Genomic DNA, 18008 nt, shown 5'->3' on the forward strand with positions numbered 1-18008 from the left:
AAACCAGATTAGGGCATCAGAATCCCTGGAACCAGAGTTACAGGCAGTTATAAGCCTCTAAAATGGGAGCTGCAAACTGAACTCAGACCCTCTGTAAGAGCAGCTAGTACTCTGCTCTAACTGCCAAGCCATCTTCCTGGCCCCTGAAATGTGTATTTTAAAGCAATTGCCTGATTGCCTGGTGTCAATGAATCCCTAATGGTGTGATCTGGAGTCAATTGTTGGAGATCCTGACCGCTCCTTTCCCTCCTCATTCCATGGCCCAGGAAATTGCCAAAGCCCTAAACCCAGCGAAGAAAAGACAACAGCCATGTGGCCTGCTGTGAGCAAAGAGTGGCTTGAGATGTCTCCAGGATCTGGAACAGAGAGACCATCAGTGAACCTGAGTTAAGGAGCTGGGTGTCCCTGCAAATGTCTGGAAAGCCTCCTCCTTCTCCAGAATCAGAGACATGCCCTAATCCTCCAGGTTAAGGTGCTGCTGTGGGGGAATCTAGGGAGCTCCCTGTGCAAGCACAGACTCTGGATGCTTGCTGATTTGGTCAGAATACTGTTCTGTATGGTGTCAGTCAATCGTGTGCTACTGTAACAAATACCTGATACAGTCAACTTATAAAGAAAAAAGGCTTAGCTGGACTCTGTTCTCTCACCTCCAGTAGCTCAATGGGCTGCAATCCCAGTAGCACACTGGCCTCTGAGAGACATTTAAGGTAAAAATGATTGTGGGGGCTGGGGGAGTCAGCTTGCTGGTTCACTCACTTGATTCTCTTGTAGAGGACTTAGGTTTGGTTCTCAGCATCCCAATGGCTGCTCACAACTGCCTGTGACTCCAGTTCTAGGAGATCTGATGCCCTCTTATGGCCTTTCCAGGATCCTGCATGCACACTGTGCACATAAACTCACGTAGGTGCTGGAACAAGTGCTCACACACACAGGTAAATATTCAGATAAAAACTGTGGGCCTGGGGATGTATAAACTGGATATAGTAGTGCACATCAGAGATCCAAGAACTCAGGAGGTGGAGGCAGGAAGGCCAGAAGTTCAAGGTCATCTTTGAAGCACAGCAAGTTCTAGCCAACTATGGACTTCATGGATGCATAGAGGACATCAAAGCTCTTTGTCCTATGGCTGTGGTCTGCAGTCAGAAGCTGCCACTGTGAGGGACAAAGGGTAAGGATCTACTGTGGTCTCAGGACACATAGGAGCTGCCTGCTGGCCAAAGACCCAGACTGAGAAGTGGTTTGGAAATTAATTGTATGGTCTCCTGGATTTCTGTTTCTTGGGATTGCTGTGTGTGTGTGTGTGTGTGTGTGTGTGTGTGTGTGTCCTTACTAATCTCAAAGTTGCTGAAAACACACCTTATACTCTCACTGGCACCTTAAAAATTTCCTTGAAAGCTGGGCAGTGATGACACATGCCTTTAATCCCAGCACTCGGGAGGCAGAGGCAGGTGGATCTCTGTGAGTTAGAGACCAGCCTGGTCTACAAAAGCTAGTTTCAGGACAGCCTCCAAAGCCACAGAGAAACCCCGTCTGGAATAACCACAAAAAATTCCTTTAAAGAGTCAGGTGATGCATGTTTCTTTTTGAGACAAGATGCTATGTAGCCCAGGCTGGCCTTCAACCAGCTACATAGCTATCTTAGGGTTTCTATTGCTGTGAAGAGACACCATGACCAAAGCAACTCTTATAAAGGAAAAACATGTAACTGGGGTGGCTTACACTTCAGAAACTCAGTTCATTATAATCATGGAGCAGCAAGGTGTGCAGGCAGACATGGGCACTGGAGAAGGAGCTGAGAGTCCTACATCTTGACCTGCAGGCAACAGAAAGTGGTCTGAAACACTGGGTGTGGCTGGAGCATATAAGACTCAAAGCCCATCCCCACAGGGACACACTTCCTCCAACAAGGCCATACCTATTGCAACAAAGTCACACCTCCTAATAGTACCACATCCTATGAGCTTATAGGGGCCAATTACATTCAAACTACCTCAGTAGCCGAGGCTGCCCTTGAACTCTCCATCCTTCTTGTGTTTAGTTGGTTGTTCAGATACCACACAGCTCAGCTCTGTCCTGAGCTCAGTTCCAGCCTCAGTTGACCCCTTAGAGCAGTGGTTCTCAGCCTTCCTAATGCTGTGCCCCTTTAATACAGTTCCCCTGATGTGGTGACCCTCAACCGTAAAATTATTTTTATTGCTACTTCGTAACTGTAATTTTGCTGCTGTTTAGAGTCATAAAGTAAGTACCCATGGTCTCAGGTGACCCCTGTGAAAAGTTCCTTCAACCCCACAGGTTGAGCCACAGAAACTGAGAGGTGACAAATCTGTGTTGTCTCCAGCCTCCAAGTTTGTAGTGATTTTCTTTCACAGCTGTAGATGAGCAAGAGCACCTCTGCCACCTGCAGCCTGCTTACATCCAGGCCAGTAACTCCACTGATGGAAGGCGTCTATGTCCCAACACCCCCACTCCTGTGGACAAGGTCTCACTGTGTAGCCTGGCTGACCTTGAACTCACAGAGATCCATCTGCTTCCCTGGCTCAAGTACATGGACTGAAGGTGTGTGCCACCATTCCTGGTCTTTTTGGGTTTTTAAGGTTACATTTACTTATGATTTATTTATGCATGGGGGAGCAGATGGGGAGTGGTCAGGGGACAACCCACAGGAGTTTGTTCTGTTCTTTCGACATGTGGGTCCTGGGACTCAAACACAGGTTTTCAGGCTTCACAGTCTTGACCTACTGTGCCATCTTGCTGGTCCCTGTTTTGAACTTTTTTGGGGGGAGGGGGTTGGTTTTGTTTTTGTTTTTGTCTGTTTTGGTGTTTTGAGGAAGGGTTTCTCTGTGGCTTTGGAGGCTGTCCTGGAACTAGCTCTTGTAGACCAGGCTGGCCTCGAACTCACAGAGATCCTTCTGCCTCTGCCTCTGCCTCTGCCTCTGCCTCTGCCTCTGCCTCTGCCTCTGCCTCTGCCTCTGCCTCTGCCTCTGCCTCTGCCTCCCTAGTTCTGGGATTAAAGGCATACACCACCAATGCACAGCTTTGAACTTTTTTTAAAAAAGGTTTATGTGTTTATTTATTATGCATACAGTGTTCTGGCATGCATGCCAGAAGAGGGTATGAGATAGATGGTTGTGAGCCACCATGTGGTTGCTGGGAATTGAACTCAGGATGTCTAGAAGAGCAGCCAGTGCTCTTAACCTCAGAGCCATCTCTCCAGCCCTTCCTTCCACCTTTTTTTTTTTTTTTTTTTTTTTTTTGGAAAAGTATAGTCTTGCTGTCTAACCCAGGCTGACCTAGAACTCATAATTCCCCTGCCTCAGCCTCCGGATTGCAGGGATCATAGATACGGAGTACCAAGCCAGGGCACTGTTATAACACTGACCACAGCTGGCTATTCGCTGACCTTTACAGCTTTGTGGCATATGAACAATGCCTACACCATTGCAGACATCCCTCTCAATTGAGGGGGCAAAAATTTATGCCATATCAGTGAACACCGTGCACAGATGCATGGTCAAGAAAAAGTGTGTGCTGTATCAGTCACTTAATTCAAACAAACTCCGTCTGTACATATCAAAACCTTATGAATTTGCTATAACATTCTGTGTCCTCCGGAAATTAAAGCAGTTGGAATTATCAAACCCCAGCAACCTTGGATTTACTGTGACCTCCTAGACCAATTGGAACTGGGGAGAGGATGCTGTCATTAAAATCCATCCAGAAGTTCAAGGTGAGTAAACAGAGACATTGGGAAACACTTGAGAGTACTAAGTCAGTCCCTCAGGGCGGTGACAAAGTCCTCAGTGGACGCGGGAATAGGTTTTTGCTCTTGTTAGCCTGGCGTGCAGTCAAACAAGTTCATTCATGATTATGTGTTAATGTAGAGTTCGGTGGTTCTCAGCCTTCCTAACGCTATGACCCTTTAATGCAGTTCGTGTTGTGGTGACTCCTCCCCCCAACCATGAAGTTATTTTTGTTGCTACTTCATAAGTGTAATTTTGCTACTGTTACGAATCATAGCATAAATATCTGGTATGCAGGGTATCTGATGTGAGACCCCTTCTAAAGGGTCAGTTGCACCCAAAGGCTGAGAACCACTGCATTAGACACAACTAATTGGTGAATGGTGGGGTGGGGTCATTTCCTTGTTGCCACAGAGATAGGGAAGGTTTCTTTGGCTGACCTACAGAGATGACTAAGCAGTTAGGAGTGCAAGCTGCTTTTCTAGAGGACCCAGCACCCGCATCAGGTGGCTAATAGCTCCCTGTAACTCCCATTCCAGAGGGCCTGGCACCTTGCTCTGTTGGGGCCTTCCTGGATGCCTGCACTTCACAGACACAGGCAGATTAGAAGTACAATCTTGACTTTTCTCATAAGCCAATTAGGCATGCACGATGCAGTCAGGAGGTCTCTCGGAGAACAACAGGGACAGCATTTTATGTCAAATTTTTGGGCCTAATGTCAGGGTTAATAGCAAATGAAGTGAAGCCTCTCAAACTACTTACATCATCTGTCCTGGGCTTGCATGGCTCCCCGTCCACTCAAAGGAAAGACCTCACAGAGCTGGGCGTTGGTGGCACACGCTTTTAATCCCAGCACTCGGGAGACAGAGGCAGGCGGATCTCTACAGAGTGCAGAGTGAGTTCCAGGACAGCCCTGTTTCAAATGAGAGAGAGACAGAAAGAGACAGAGAGACAGAGAGAGAGAGAGAGAGAGAGAGAGAGAGAGAGAGAGAGAGAGAGAGAGAGAGAGAGAGAGAGAGACAGGAGAGGGAGAAAAGAAAAACGAAACTCAGACATTAGAATCTCAAGGCTAGTGCTGGGAGTAGCTCAGTGGTACAGGACTTGCCCAGCATCTGTGATGGCCTGGATTTTGTCTCTGGCACTCCACTTAATTAAGTAATTTAAAATTCTAGTAGCTATATGTCAAAGGCAAAAGAGAAACAGGTACGATTCATTTCAATAATAGATCTATTTAAACTAATATTCCAATTATCATTTTCTTCCATATAATTAATTTTCAGGCTGACGTGATCAAAAGAAAAGTGGGTTTTAATTAAATTATTTATTTGTGTGTTTGAATTTTCTTTCCTTTTTTTCCTTTTTATTTGGGGTGGGGGTCAGTTTGAGACAATCTCACTATATAGCTCTGCCAACTTTGAACTCACACAGATCCACCTGCCTCTGCCTCCAGAGTGCTAGGATTAAAGGCGTGTGTCACCACACCTGACCTATGTTTGATTTTTTTTAAATAATTGAATAATTGTTTTTTTGTTTTGTTGGTTTTGGTTTTTCGACAGGGTTTCTCTGTGATGTTGGAGGCTGTTGTCCTGGAACTAGCTCTTGTAGACCAGGTTTGGTCTCGAACTCAAAGAGATCTAAATGCCTCTGCCTCCTGAGTGCTGGGATTAAAGGCATGTGCCACCACCACCTGACTTTAAATAATTGTTGCATTTATTCTTTTATCTTTTTGTGTGTCCCAGCACACATTTTGTGTGTGTGTGTGTTCGCCCACATGCAAGCATGCATACTCGAACACATCTGCACCATGGTGCTTGTGGAGAAGTCAGAGGACAACTTTTAGGAATAAGTTATCTCCCACCAGGAGGGCCTCCAGGATCCAACTCGGGTTGTCAGACTCTGGAGTCGACAGTGTCTTTACCAGATTGGCTACATAACCAGCCCTTTTTGTTGTTGTTTTGAGACGGCATCCTTTATCCCAGGTTGAAATTGAACTTGGTTTGTAGCCAAGATGACCCTGACCTTCAGATCCTCCTACCCTCCCCCTGCAAAGTGCATAGTCATAGCTCTGTGCAAGTGATAGGTGCACATTACACCCTGATTATACAGTGATGGGGTCATAGGTGCCCCATTACACCCGGCTTAGGCAGTGCTGGGTGTGTTTTATCCAGGATGTGGTTCAGGCTAAGAGCAGGCACTCTGCCTGCTGGGCTGCATCCCTGGGCTTTTAGGTCTTCTCTGAAGCTAGGGCACTTCCGGGGACTTGGGGAAAGGCTCGGCTTGCACACAGCTGCAGGACTGAAATCTTTCAGGGGACAATTGGCGGCAACTCCCCACATGCTTTCTTGTGCCCCATAACATCTCATCTGAGTCTGCCTCTGCCACATTATGAAATAGACTTTTGGTCTTTGTTCCATAATTCCCGGGATCGTTGGGCTCTCAGAGAGAGTCTTTTTGTTTGTTTGTTTGTTTGTTTTGTTTGGATGGGTAATTTAGAAGCCAGAGAGACCAAAGGAATGTTAGAAGGTGAGGACTTTCACCCTTGGCTCCCTGTGGAGTGAAGAGAGGTGGAAGGTAATTGATTGTGTGTACAGAAACTTTCTCAAAAAAATAAAAAAAGGAACCAGCAGAGGCATAGCTCAGCGGGACTGAGACAAGCTGACCTCGGGTGGCACCTAGGGAGGGCATGGGAGCTCGGCACTGGTTCCCACAAGCCTTGCCTCACGAGATCTGCTTCTAAGGGTCATTGTTTCCTCCATAGTATTCTTTGTGATAAAGGAGTCATTGCAGTAGCGGTCTGTGAATGAACAGAGCCGGAAGAGGAGGGATTGTAGGAAGGTTAGAAGCACTAGGAAAACAACCCCCACTTTGGTGACTGCTGAAGTCGGAGACTGGGGGATCTCCACCTGCAGGTAATGTCTGTATTGATTGTGCATGGGGAGAGCTGCTGCCCGTTCAGCCACAGCTGTGATTTCATTGAGTGGAATCTAGGAGACTAAGTTGGGTCTCTTTTTCCTTCTCCATACTTGGAATCCTCCAGGAAACCTCAGGAGGCTCCAAAAGCTGTGCTGTTCTGTCCCCCGGGGCGTAAAAAACAGGAAAGCGTTTAAATGCCCCCTGGGTGAAGAAAGTCTGTAGCTGTCACAAAACAGCTGGCCTTTGCATGGTGGCACGAAGAAGACCCCAACTATGTTAAGTGAGAAAAGCAATTGGCAGAGTTAACAGCAACCAACATGGCAGGGTAGAACCACTAAGAGGGCTTGGAGAGGAGCAGACTTGCAGCTAAGCCTGGCAGCCTCGTCCAATCCCCAGGGCTTCACTCCCACAGGGTAGAAAGAGAAAACTAACTCTTACAAGGTGTCCTCTGACCTCCGCACTCAAACCCTGAGACTTGGGACCACAGCCAGCTTTTAAAAGAGCAGGTTGTGCTGAGGTGGTGGTGGAGCACGCCTGTAATCCCATCACTCGGGAGGCAGAGGCAGCCGGATCTCTGTGAGTTCGAAGCCAGCCTTGGTCTACAAGAGCTAGTTCCAGGACAGCCTCCAAAGCCACAGAGAAACCTGTTCCGAAAAACAAAAAACAAACAAAAAGAAATGAGTGGATATTTTAAGACGGTAGTAGTTGGGGGCAAATAAATCACGTTTGGGAGGGTGAATGTCTCTGTCTCCAGTGTTCACAGACAGGAGGGCCTTCCTTGAATTATCCAGCGGAATTACTACATTGTGTCCCCAGCTCCGAACAATGGATCCGGGACTGTGGGATACATTTTATACAATCAGGATTCGGGCTGTGGTGGAGTCTTGGCTTTTCCCATGAGCTGTAGCCTTGAATGAGATGTTTAGTAACTCTGGGCCTGTCCTGGCTCCTCTGGACGGCAGTGGCTATTGGCTGAACCGAAATATCGAAAATTCTTTTGCGTTTCAAGCATCTTGTTATGATTACTGTTATCTAGCCGGCCTTGGCTGGGGGTTCCAGAGTCCGAGCAGGACTGAGAGCGCCACCTGGTGACCAAGTTTGTAAGTAAGACGGTGAGTTAATTTCGTTTTCTCTCTCTTCTCCCCTTCTCTAACAGCTAGACTTGGTTGTCGACTTCACACACCTCAAACCTGAGAAAAGGGTCTTTCACCTGAGGATTGCCTCCACCCTACGGGGCACATGGGCACATCTGCGGGGCATTTTCTTGATTACTAATTGATATGGTGGGGCTCAGCCCACGGTGGTGGGTCGAGGCAAAGCCACTAAGTAGTGTCCCCTGGTTCCTTTTGAAGATTCCTGCTTTGGGTTCTTTCGGTGATGGACTTCAAAGTGTGAGCTGAAAGAAATCCTTTCTCCCCAGTTTGTCTTTGATCATAATGTTTATCAGAGCAAACAAAGAAAACTAGAATACTTTATTTATTTATTGAAACAAGTTAAGTAGCTTGTGTTGGCCTCAAATTCCTGATCCTCCTGCCTCAACCTCCCAAGGGCTGGAGAGCGTGTGCATCATATCCAGCTGAAACAACGCATTTATGATTCCAGTGTAGACCTGCAAGGATTAGCTTTAGTTACTTTGTTGTTTCTTGCGTGTTTTTTAAGCTTCTTAAAAATATGTTGTAAGGTTTTTTTTTTAAGACATGGGTCAGCTTCCAGAGGCTTCTATACCCTGTCGTGCCTTGGAAAGCTGGAGGGAAGTGACCGTGGGTGTAAAAGGGAAAAAGCAGGACTGAGGGGTGTGGCTGAGTCACTAGGGGACTGCCCGGCGATGTAGCAACTGGGTGTGGAGGTTCAGCAACTCCAGCAGGAAAGAGGTGTGCACAAGAGGAGCATAGTTCAAGGTCACCCCCTACTACACAGCCAGTTCAAGCCAGCTTGGGCCTTATGCCTGACGGGGAGACGGAGGAAGGAATGGCAGGGGGGGAGGGAAAGTGTTCACACAAGAATAGACTCACTGTATAACAACCACTCTCAAGCTAACTGTACCTGTCTAGAACGTGATTTATCTACTCTAGTGGCCTTAGCCCCTCCCAGGAAAACAACATTAGGAATTAAGGTTTCAGGATACAAGCTTCTGGGGATACACCCAAACTATAGCATGTGCTCTGAGGGATGGGGGCACATGGAGGCCAAGGTTAACATCAGGTAATGTGGGATGCGAATGTATTTTATTACCATTGGCTAATAAAGAAGCTGATTTGGCCAGTAGCTAGGCAGAATATAACTAGGAGGGAAATCAAAACAGATACAGAGAGAAAGAAGGTGAGTCAGAGAGACACATGTAGCTGCCGGAGGAGCAGGATGCTAAGCAGAGGTTTCAAAGACACTGCTTGGCTACCCTGAATAGTCTTCCAAAGCTGTGAGGCTGGCGACGGTGTCTGGCAGCCTCCTTTAACCAGGGGACATTGGTGGTTAGAGTGTGGACTCTGGAGTTAGCTCTTGCTAAGAGGAAGAATTGAAAGCCAGGGCAGAGGGCATGGCCGAATGGAGCAGCACGCAGGTCCCACTCCAGCCCAGTGGAAGCCTTAGACACAAGGCTCCCCTGTTTACAGCATCCTCAGATGTCAGTTTGGGAGACACTGAGGGCAGAGAATTTCTATTTGCCTCTGTGTTGCTTGAGGCATTTAGGATGTGGGTGCAGATTCTGAGATCCTTCACTAGACAAAAGAACCACCCACCCCCACCCCCACCCCAGCCACTAGAGACCTGCAGAGTATTGTATCCTCCCTGTAGTGCTTCTGGGTTTGGCCTGCACAGCTAGAGACAGGAGCAGCGGGCCTCTGGGAGGTCTGTCTTCCTCGTGTATCCTTGTCCTGTAATGAGACTAGCATGTGGCTTTGTTGTTTGTTGTTTTTCGGGTAGGGCTACGTCCCATGCAAGGGAAAGGGTCCTAACTCGGATCTGGGACATCCTGCCATGCAAGTGTATTGTTAATCTAGCCAACTTGACTCAAGTATTTAATTTTTTATAACCGGTTTTTCTAATGTACCAGATTTTGAATATTATTGTACATTAAGCAAGTTGACTTTAAACTTGTTTTGGGTTATTTGCTTCAGGCTTAACTTTGGTATCGACAACATATACAGAAGACTATGTAATGGGAGATGTAAATTGACCCCTCCTCCAAGCTTGTCCCCGTAAATGAATTATATTTGTACTTAACATAGCTGCAAACATCATTTGGAGCACATTAAAGAATTTGATCATCTATAAGATGACTGATATTACCTTTTATGTCTTAATTATTTTTAACAGTTTACAATAAGTTAGTAACTTTTTTGTTTTTGTTTTATTTTAGTTTTTACGAGACAGGGTTTCTTTTTATTGTTTTGGAGGCTGTCGGTCCAGCCCGGCATCGAACTCACAGAGATCCGCCTGCCTCTGCCTCCCTAGTGCTGGGATTAAAGGTGTGTGCCACCAAGGCCCGGCTTTAATTAGAAGTTTTGTTGTTGTTGTTTTGTTTGGTTTTTTGGTTTTTTTTGAAGTTAGTAAGTCTTACAAGATTGAATTTTATAGTTTTATCCCGTTAAAGATTTTGAGCTTTGCCGGGCGGTGGTGGCGCACGCCTTTAATCCCAGCACTAGGGAGGCAGAGGCAGGCAGATCTCTGTGAGTTCTAGGCTACGCTGGACCGACAGCCTCCAAAATAATACAGAGAAACTCTGTCTTGTAAACCCCCCAAAAAAAAGATTTTGAGCTTTAAAAGTTATAATTTTGAGTCAGGCGATGATGATGGTGCACACCGTTAATCCCACCACTAATGATTGGTTTGTTACTTTTATGTCTGTTTGTCTATCTGTCTATCATTTGGTTTTTTTGTTGTTGTTTTGTTTTTTGTTTTGTTTTTTTTTTTGGAGACAGGGTTTCTCTGTGTAATCCTGGCTGTCCTGGAACTCACTACGAAGTAAACAAGGCTGGCCTCAAACTCAGAGAGATCCATCTGTCTCTGCCTCCTGAGTACTGAATTAAAGGCATGCACCACCACGACTGGCTAAATTTTTCAAAGGAGATGTGATAGGCAGTATCTTGGATATTTAATCAATATATATATTGACAACAACAAGCAGCCTGTTAAAACTATGATGTTACAGTAAGGGCAGTGGTGGTGCACACCTTTAATCCCAGCACTTAGGAGGCAGAGGCAGGTGATCTCTGTGTGAGGCCAGCCTGGTCTACAGAGCAAGCTCCAGGACAGCCAGGGCTACATAGAGAAAAACCCTCTTTTGAAAAACAAACAAACAAAAAAACTATGATATTGGAGTTGCCATTGAGAGATTTTAGACAGAGTACCATTTGTCCTTTTCCCATGTGAGCATCCTATTAGCTGGTTTCATTACGAACACCTTATACCACAAGATAAACAAGAGCAGATTCTATTAGAAATAGTTTCCCTCTTAGCTGTTCTCAAGCACATAATGGCTTTTCCCCTGGGCTGTCTTGTTGTTCTCCTCCCTGTCACAGAGTCAGGGAGCCACCCTGACCTAGGAAGGCAGCCTTGGTGGAAACCCTGAAACAAATATGCTTGGGTCTGAGGCAGGCAGGCCAAATCCCATCTCCAGAAACAGCTTTGTATCGAAGAAAAACAACACGTGGTGTCTCAGTATTATCCATACCCAAAAGACATAGACTAAACCCGTGATCTACATCTCCAAAAGCAGTTTGTGGTCTGTAGATGGGACAGACAACCTGAAAAGTACAAGGAATAGTGGATAAGTAGAAATAAAAGCAAGAGTAGGTAAGGCAGAAACAAAGGCATAAGGTAAAGATGTCCTAAGAACAAAAATACCATGGTATCTCTGGGGAAACAGGCTTGGAGATGCAGTAGAAACATCGGGCATAGGACCAGGTTGTAAATAGGAGCTGAGGGGCAGGGATGAAATGGGTTAAATGAACTTGGGGGGCAGGGTAATTGGTTGGGAGGAGTCTTGATTCATTTGCCAGGTCTTTTGCACAAGTTGTCTAGATCTGTGAGAACTTCAAATTTTAGCCAGGCAGCAGTGGTACACATCTTTAATCCTAACACTCAGGAGGCAGAGGCAGCTGGATCTCTGAGTTCGAGGCCAGCCTGGTCTACAGAACAAATTCCAGGACAGCTAAACCTGTTTTTTGAGGGGGAGGGGAGAACTTTTAGAACCAGTTTAAAGATTTGGTTTAAATTTGAGATGACAGGCAGGACTGGTGGAAAATCTTACCCCACTGCCTGAGGCATCCCCCAGGTAGGGAAGGATGAAAAAGGCATGTCCAGGCGCCTAAGACTCACAAATTCAGTTAAACCTGGGAGGTTCCCAGAACCTCCAAGACTTTCTGATCTGGAGAAGGAGTGAGATGTTCCTGGGGCTTCTGGGGTCTGGTCTGGGTGCTCCAAGTCAGACCCTGAGGGAGTGTTACCTTGTCCTGCAGGACTCGGGTGCAAGATGACAGTGATCAAACCATGAAAGGCCTCTCAACCTGAAGGTCAGAGGGTCGGGGAGGCAGACGTCAGAGGAAGGGATGGAGGAAGATGGATGGCAGGGGACTCTGGAGGGACAGAAGGGCTGCGGTCAAGCTGGGTTCACACAGGGCATCAATAAAGCCCCAGGAACCAAAGCTCTGTCCATGGGACTTACTTGTACTACTTACTCTTGGAGGTAGAGGTCACAAAAGACCAGAGGTCTCAGGTCAGACTGGTGGCTGTTTAGTCTATATAGCCATCTTAGAGGGTGCCCATGTCCCCGTAGGAATGACGACAGGATAGGAGGGCTTCCTGTCCAGAAAACCCTAAAAGGATCTCAGGTTTCCATACTGAATGTAAGAAAAATGAGGCAGAGAGGCTGACAGACTGAGAAGGTATTACTGGGAACACTTAGGGGACTTAACCTTTCCCAGGGATGAAGGCTGAGTGCATTTAGTGGGACTGGAGGACATGTTACATATACCTAGGTAGCTACCAGGAAGTTACAGCTCTTTGCTTTCTGTGGTTTGACTGGGAGCAGAGTGGGGTTTTCCATACAGGGCCATACTGTTTCTACAGGTGGAGCCGAACAGTCAGCCTGCAGCCAACAACTCTTGCTGGGTAGGGTCTGCTGCCCAGTACAGCCAGACTCAATTTTTTTTAAAGATTTATTTATTATGAATACAACATCCTGCCTTCATGTCTGTCTTCAGGCCAGAAGAGGACACCAGATCTCATCATAAATGGCTGTGAGCCACCATGTGGTTGCTGGAAATTGAACTCAGGACCTGGAAGAGCAGTCAGTGCTCTTAACCTCTGAGCCATCTCTCCAGTTCCGAGCCTGACTCAATTTCTAATGACCGGAGGCTATTACCCAAGGCTAGTCAAGTGCTCTAACATTGACCTGTACCCCCAACCTACTCAGCTTCCACAGATTCAGACATAGGTCAAGCTACATGCCCCAGTTCTTAGCAAAACAACAACCTTCTTGGCCACAGATACATGTAAATAGGCATGTATCTACTTAAAGTGCAGGAGAGGGGAACCAAGGTTAACTACCCCTTGGTTCTCTGTCTAGCTCCCAGCAGGACTCTTTTATAAGAGCTACTTGGAGTTATCCTGACCAAAAAAAAAAGAGAGACTTTCCAGCCGTTGGGCTCAGGGTTGTGGATAAGTGTGGCGTATAATCTCCCAGAACCGGCTTGGCTGCTCTCACCTGTTAGCTTGTGCACCTGGCTCATCCACCTCTCATCAGCCTCCGGGCTCTGTTTCCCTGGGACCTGGAGGGTCATCTTCTGGTTCCTCCTGAGAGGGGCAATTTCACTTTCTTCCTTCCAAGTCCCACAGAACTTCACCATCCTGGTCTCTGGTCCAGAGAGGCTGGGTTCGGCTTCTAAACAGCAAGCTCACTTGAAAACTCTGTTTCCTGCCCTACCCTGCCAGCCCCTCTTCTTGGAGGTTTGCCTGTTTATCTGCCTTTTTGTTTCTCCAGAATCCAGGCAGCTGCAGCTGCAGCAGGTTTCCACCTAGGCTGGTCCCCACTGGCCCCAGAGCCCCAGAGAACACTTCTAGGTTGTTGTTAAGACCCATCTCAGTCACCTCTAGGGACAGGAGTAGGGCAGAAATAATTGGCACAAAAATGGCTTGCCTGAGTTTTCAAAGACCCAGGCCACTGATGCAATCACTGCGAACCAGCTACAACCCAGGTCATTCCCCCCACCCCCTTGACATCTAGGACTAGGGGTGTGGCTCAGTGGCAGAGGACCTGTCCAACATGCAAGAGTGCCTGGCTTCCATCCCCCGCCAGCACCCCAAGAAACAAAACAAAGATGATGCAGCAGCCCAAGACCTGGGTTCAAATTGTGACCCTTCTATTTACTTCTGGAAAGTAGGAATGGAGACATACACCTCTCTGGGTAGCCAAGGGCTGGGTAACTGAATGCACATGTGTGACTAGGAGCTATACGTATCTCCAACAGACAGGCAGATGGGGAAATTCTGCCTAACAGAGTGTGGAGATCGGAAGCTCTCTGTGTCTTCTTCACCTTCCTAACCGGAGACAACAGCCTGGAAGTCTTTTTCTCCTGCCAGCAGGGCTTGCTTATGGCTGTCCATATAACATGACAAACTTTTCCTGGGGAGATACAACACATCCTAAATAGGGAACCCAGGACAGACCAAAGTACAGATACCACCAGAGTCCAATTTCACGGACCAATGAGTTTTATTGGGTTTCTGGCAGGAGTATGGGTGAAGGGTTACTTCCAAGAATGGAAATGACCCAAAGACAGCTGCATCACCAAAGTCCATCCCGGAATGGGTGACAGTTCACAAAGCTGGGCACCTGGAGCACACTGCATACACAGCCTACCCAAGGGGTTGGACTTCAGCATCCCTGAGCACTGTCTCTGCTCTGTGGGGACATACTATGTGCCGTGTTGTGTGTTTCTTCACTTTTAGTTTTGTTTTTCCCCATCTTGTGAGATTTTCCCTGTCTTTTAATTCATTAATTGGTGGTGGTGGGGAACCTCAAACCAGACAAGACTAGCCATGTGTAGCAACCTAGACAGAGGTATACCTGCTCCACAGCTCATATATATATATATATTTAAGACAGGGTTTCTCTGAATTGTTTTGGAGGCTGTCCTGGAACTCACTCTATAGACCAGGCTTGGTCTCGAACTCACAGAGATCCACCTGCCTCTGCCTCATGAGTTCTGGGACTAAAGGCATGTGCAACCAATACCCGGCTCTAGCTCATATCTTATCTTATTCTATTTCTACTTGTGTATATGAGTCACTATACACAGGTGCCACATGAAGGTGCCCTGGGAGACCAGAAGAGGGGGCTGGCCCCACCGGAGCTGGAGTGACTGGCAGTTGTGAGCAGCCTAATGTGGGTACTGGCACCAAACTCAGGGTCTCTGCAAGAGCAAGAAGTACTCTTGGCTGCCAGATCATCTTTCCAGACCCCCACAATCCATACTAGATTGTGGGATTTAGGGTCCTGGCTCAAATGAAATTCCTATGACAATGCTTAGTTCTGTCTATCAAAATGTTGGTTGATTACTTTGGGGTAAGTTAAAACACTTTATCCTTAGGTCCATAAGGGTCTCTTATTGTTGCCTCTATCTTGCCTGAATCCCCATGGGGAGCCCCAGCTGTCCAGTGAATCTTCTTGGCAGGGCATCTTTGACTCTCTGGGTGAATGCCAGGCCAAGGTGTTTCCCAACATGGCCCTTGGACCTAAATCAAAGGGGTGGCTGTTTCCTCTCTGTGATGCCCAAGTATCTGGACCTATGTTCCCTTGGCCTTAGTTGTCCTGGAAGAAGTGATGGTGTTGGAACTTGGTTGAACAGGGTCTGGGGGCAGATAAATGAAATCTAGTCCTGGTTTTTACCAGAAACCAACTTGTCTTGGAGAGCAACTCTGGGAGTGATAGACTGTACCCAGTATAAAGGGGCTGGATGGTATCTCAGGTCCAAGGGTTGCAGAAACTTTGTGGTTGAATCAGCAAGTTCCCCAGGCCTGCTCTCCGAAATTTCCCTCCCTGGGCACCATGAGGTTCCAGAATATTCCAGACTCTTACTTAGCCAGAGCATTGCTGGGCAGTGCTCCTACCGACAGCTTGTTGACTCCAGGCCAGAATGTTTGCCTACAGAGATGAAGAAACATCAAAACCAATTAAAGTTGCCAGGCACTGTGGTGGGGGGGTGTTGTGATCCCAGCTGAGGCAGGAGGATTGCCTCAAGGTAGAAAACTGAGTGACACCTTGTGTTACCTGTATGGCCCTGGGGATACCAACAGGAAGTAGGGCCATTAGGATAAACACCTTCTGTTTACCTATTCCAAAGCAGTTCTCTCTAGGAAGCCCCACCGGGGTGGGGGTGGGGCTTCTCAGACCAGAACCAGCGATTTTTATTCCAAGTTTAGTTTTCCCCACCGTATTTTACTTTGGTTTTGAGGTGGTGGGATGGAGCGAGCCCAGAGCCTGGTGTAGGCGCTGTATCACTGAGCGCCATCCTCAGCCTTCCCAATATTTTATAAGCTCACAGAAAGTCTAGAAGAGCGGGAGCCGAGGGACATCCACTTCCCAGAGCCCACAATGAAGATTCCACGGCGCTGACTACATCCTGGTTTTGAACTTGAAGTTTCTTCTTTCAGAGCTGTTTCAAGGGCAGATATGCTCCCGAGGGCCCAGCAGTGGTGGTGTCCCCAGGACGCAGAAATGGGATGCCAGAAAGCTGATCCCGGAAATGTGGCGCTCCGGGGATCTGCCAGGATGGGAGGGTGGGGGTAGCAAAAGGGACAGGCATGGGAGTACCTGAAAAACAAAACTCGCTCTTCCCGTGTGGTCTTGACCCAAGTTCATTCGAGAACCCGAGTCTCGTGGTTGCTTTTGGCCGGACGGTCGAGGGATCATCTTTCCCTGGGCTCTGAGCGATGGCGGCGCTGTGGCCCGCCCCTGCACCCGAGAACCCAGATGACAAGCGTGATAGAGCCGCAGGGCTGGGACGGTGCCCGGTGCCCCGCAGCCCGCGCGCAGTGCACAGGCCGGGAGCGCGTCCCGCACCGGCGGGCTAGAGCTCGAGGCCGCCTCCTCCCAGGCCCCGCGGGACTGGGATCGTCGCTCAAGGCCCTCCTCCCGGCCAAGGTGGAGGAAGTTGCCGAAGAGGCGGGAGGGGGCCCGCGCCGGTTGTTTTCCGCCAGCCGGGAGGGCTGGGCGCTGGGGCGGGGTGCGCGCCCCAGAGGAGATCGCCCGGGCCGGCAGCAGCATCCTAGTCGGGAAGCCCCTCGCCGCGGGCCTGGGAGCCCCAAGAAACCCGCGCACACAGAGCCCAGCTCTTCCCCGGCCATAGATCTCCAGCGCGATGGCCGGGCTACGCGTCCTGCTGTGCCTCGGGGCGCTTCTGGCCCGCCAGGGCTCCGCAGGTAAGGGACCCGCCACCCCAAGCCTGGGGACCCGAAAGCTCCTCGATCACTTGCTGCAGGGCCCACCGAGGGGCACGTGGAGGGGAAAGTGGTAGTTTTATTTATTTTTCCCTTCCCTGTTCGTTCCTAACTCTTCGTTCTGGTTGTGCCCGCGACGCCGGCGCGCCTCCTTGCAAGCTCCCATCTGTGTCCGCCTCCCCGCCTCCCCCAGGTTGACCTGGGTTTACACCTGTGATTTGTGAAGTTGTCCCCCCCCAACACCCTCCTACCTGAGTGAGCCTACTGTGCGGACCGCGCCTTCATTTTTCCATTCTGTTTCTGTTTTCTTTTGAAATCATTTCAGACTTGACCAAAAATTCCCTTCCTACGGGACGTGGATGGTGAATGGTCTTACATACCTCGTCTACACAGCGCTGTTGCAAATAAATAAATAAATAAATAAATAAATAGCGCGCGCGGGGGGGGGGTTGCTTAGCAAAATATGTAGACTGTAGAAAGATTGGAAAAGGATGTTTGAGGTGTAACTCGCCAGCGAATCGGTGTCTACTATGTGCAGGAATGTTCCGAGAGTGGGGGCAGGGGAAACAAAGCCAAGAGGTGGTTGTTTTCCCAAGATTCATGGGAAATGCTATTTTGTGTGTGTGTGTGTGTGTGAGAGAGAGAGAGAGAGAGAGAGAGACACTCCGTCCACCCCCACTCACCTGCTATCATTGTAATAAGAGATAAAGCTGTCAAATTACACCTGAGCTCCCTAGCAGCAAGTGGTCAAAGTTCCTAATTATTATTATGCCCTTACAATCTACTTATTTATATTTGCATTTATTTATTTATTTACTTGGTTTGGTTTGGTTTTTCGAGACAGGGTTTCTCTGTATTGTTTTGGAGGCTGTCGGTCCAGCCTGGCCTTGAACTCTACATTTGCTTTTAATAGTCACA

The 18008-nt window shown here is 48.1% G+C and overlaps 1 protein-coding gene and 1 long non-coding RNA gene across 4 annotated transcripts in view; one reads left to right on the top strand and one right to left on the bottom strand.

Annotated features, from left to right (window-relative positions):
- Positions 1–8116: 8116 nt before the first annotated feature.
- Positions 8117–13634, bottom strand: LOC121134022. The gene is made up of 2 exons (XR_005871023.1): positions 13357–13634; positions 8117–8262 (listed from the first exon to the last, which is right to left on the bottom strand). It is a non-coding gene; the product is annotated as an uncharacterized LOC121134022 (long non-coding RNA).
- Positions 13635–16850: 3216 nt separating this feature from the next.
- The window catches only part of Vsig10 (V-set and immunoglobulin domain containing 10), a 28954-nt gene continuing 27796 nt past the window's right edge, over positions 16851–18008 (top strand). For 2 of the 3 annotated variants that reach the window (XM_040731253.1, XM_040731254.1), the window contains exon 1: positions 16855–17072. In XM_040731253.1, the coding sequence (XP_040587187.1) occupies positions 17012–17072 (61 nt within the window). In that variant the 5' untranslated portion in view covers positions 16855–17011. Of the gene's footprint in view, positions 17073–18008 lie in introns of all 3 variants that reach the window. The other variant, XM_040731255.1, reaches the window with a different exon arrangement.

This window comes from Mesocricetus auratus, unplaced genomic scaffold (assembly GCF_017639785.1).
Source record: "Mesocricetus auratus isolate SY011 unplaced genomic scaffold, BCM_Maur_2.0 Super-Scaffold_100025, whole genome shotgun sequence".
Lineage (NCBI taxonomy): Eukaryota > Metazoa > Chordata > Mammalia > Rodentia > Cricetidae > Mesocricetus > Mesocricetus auratus.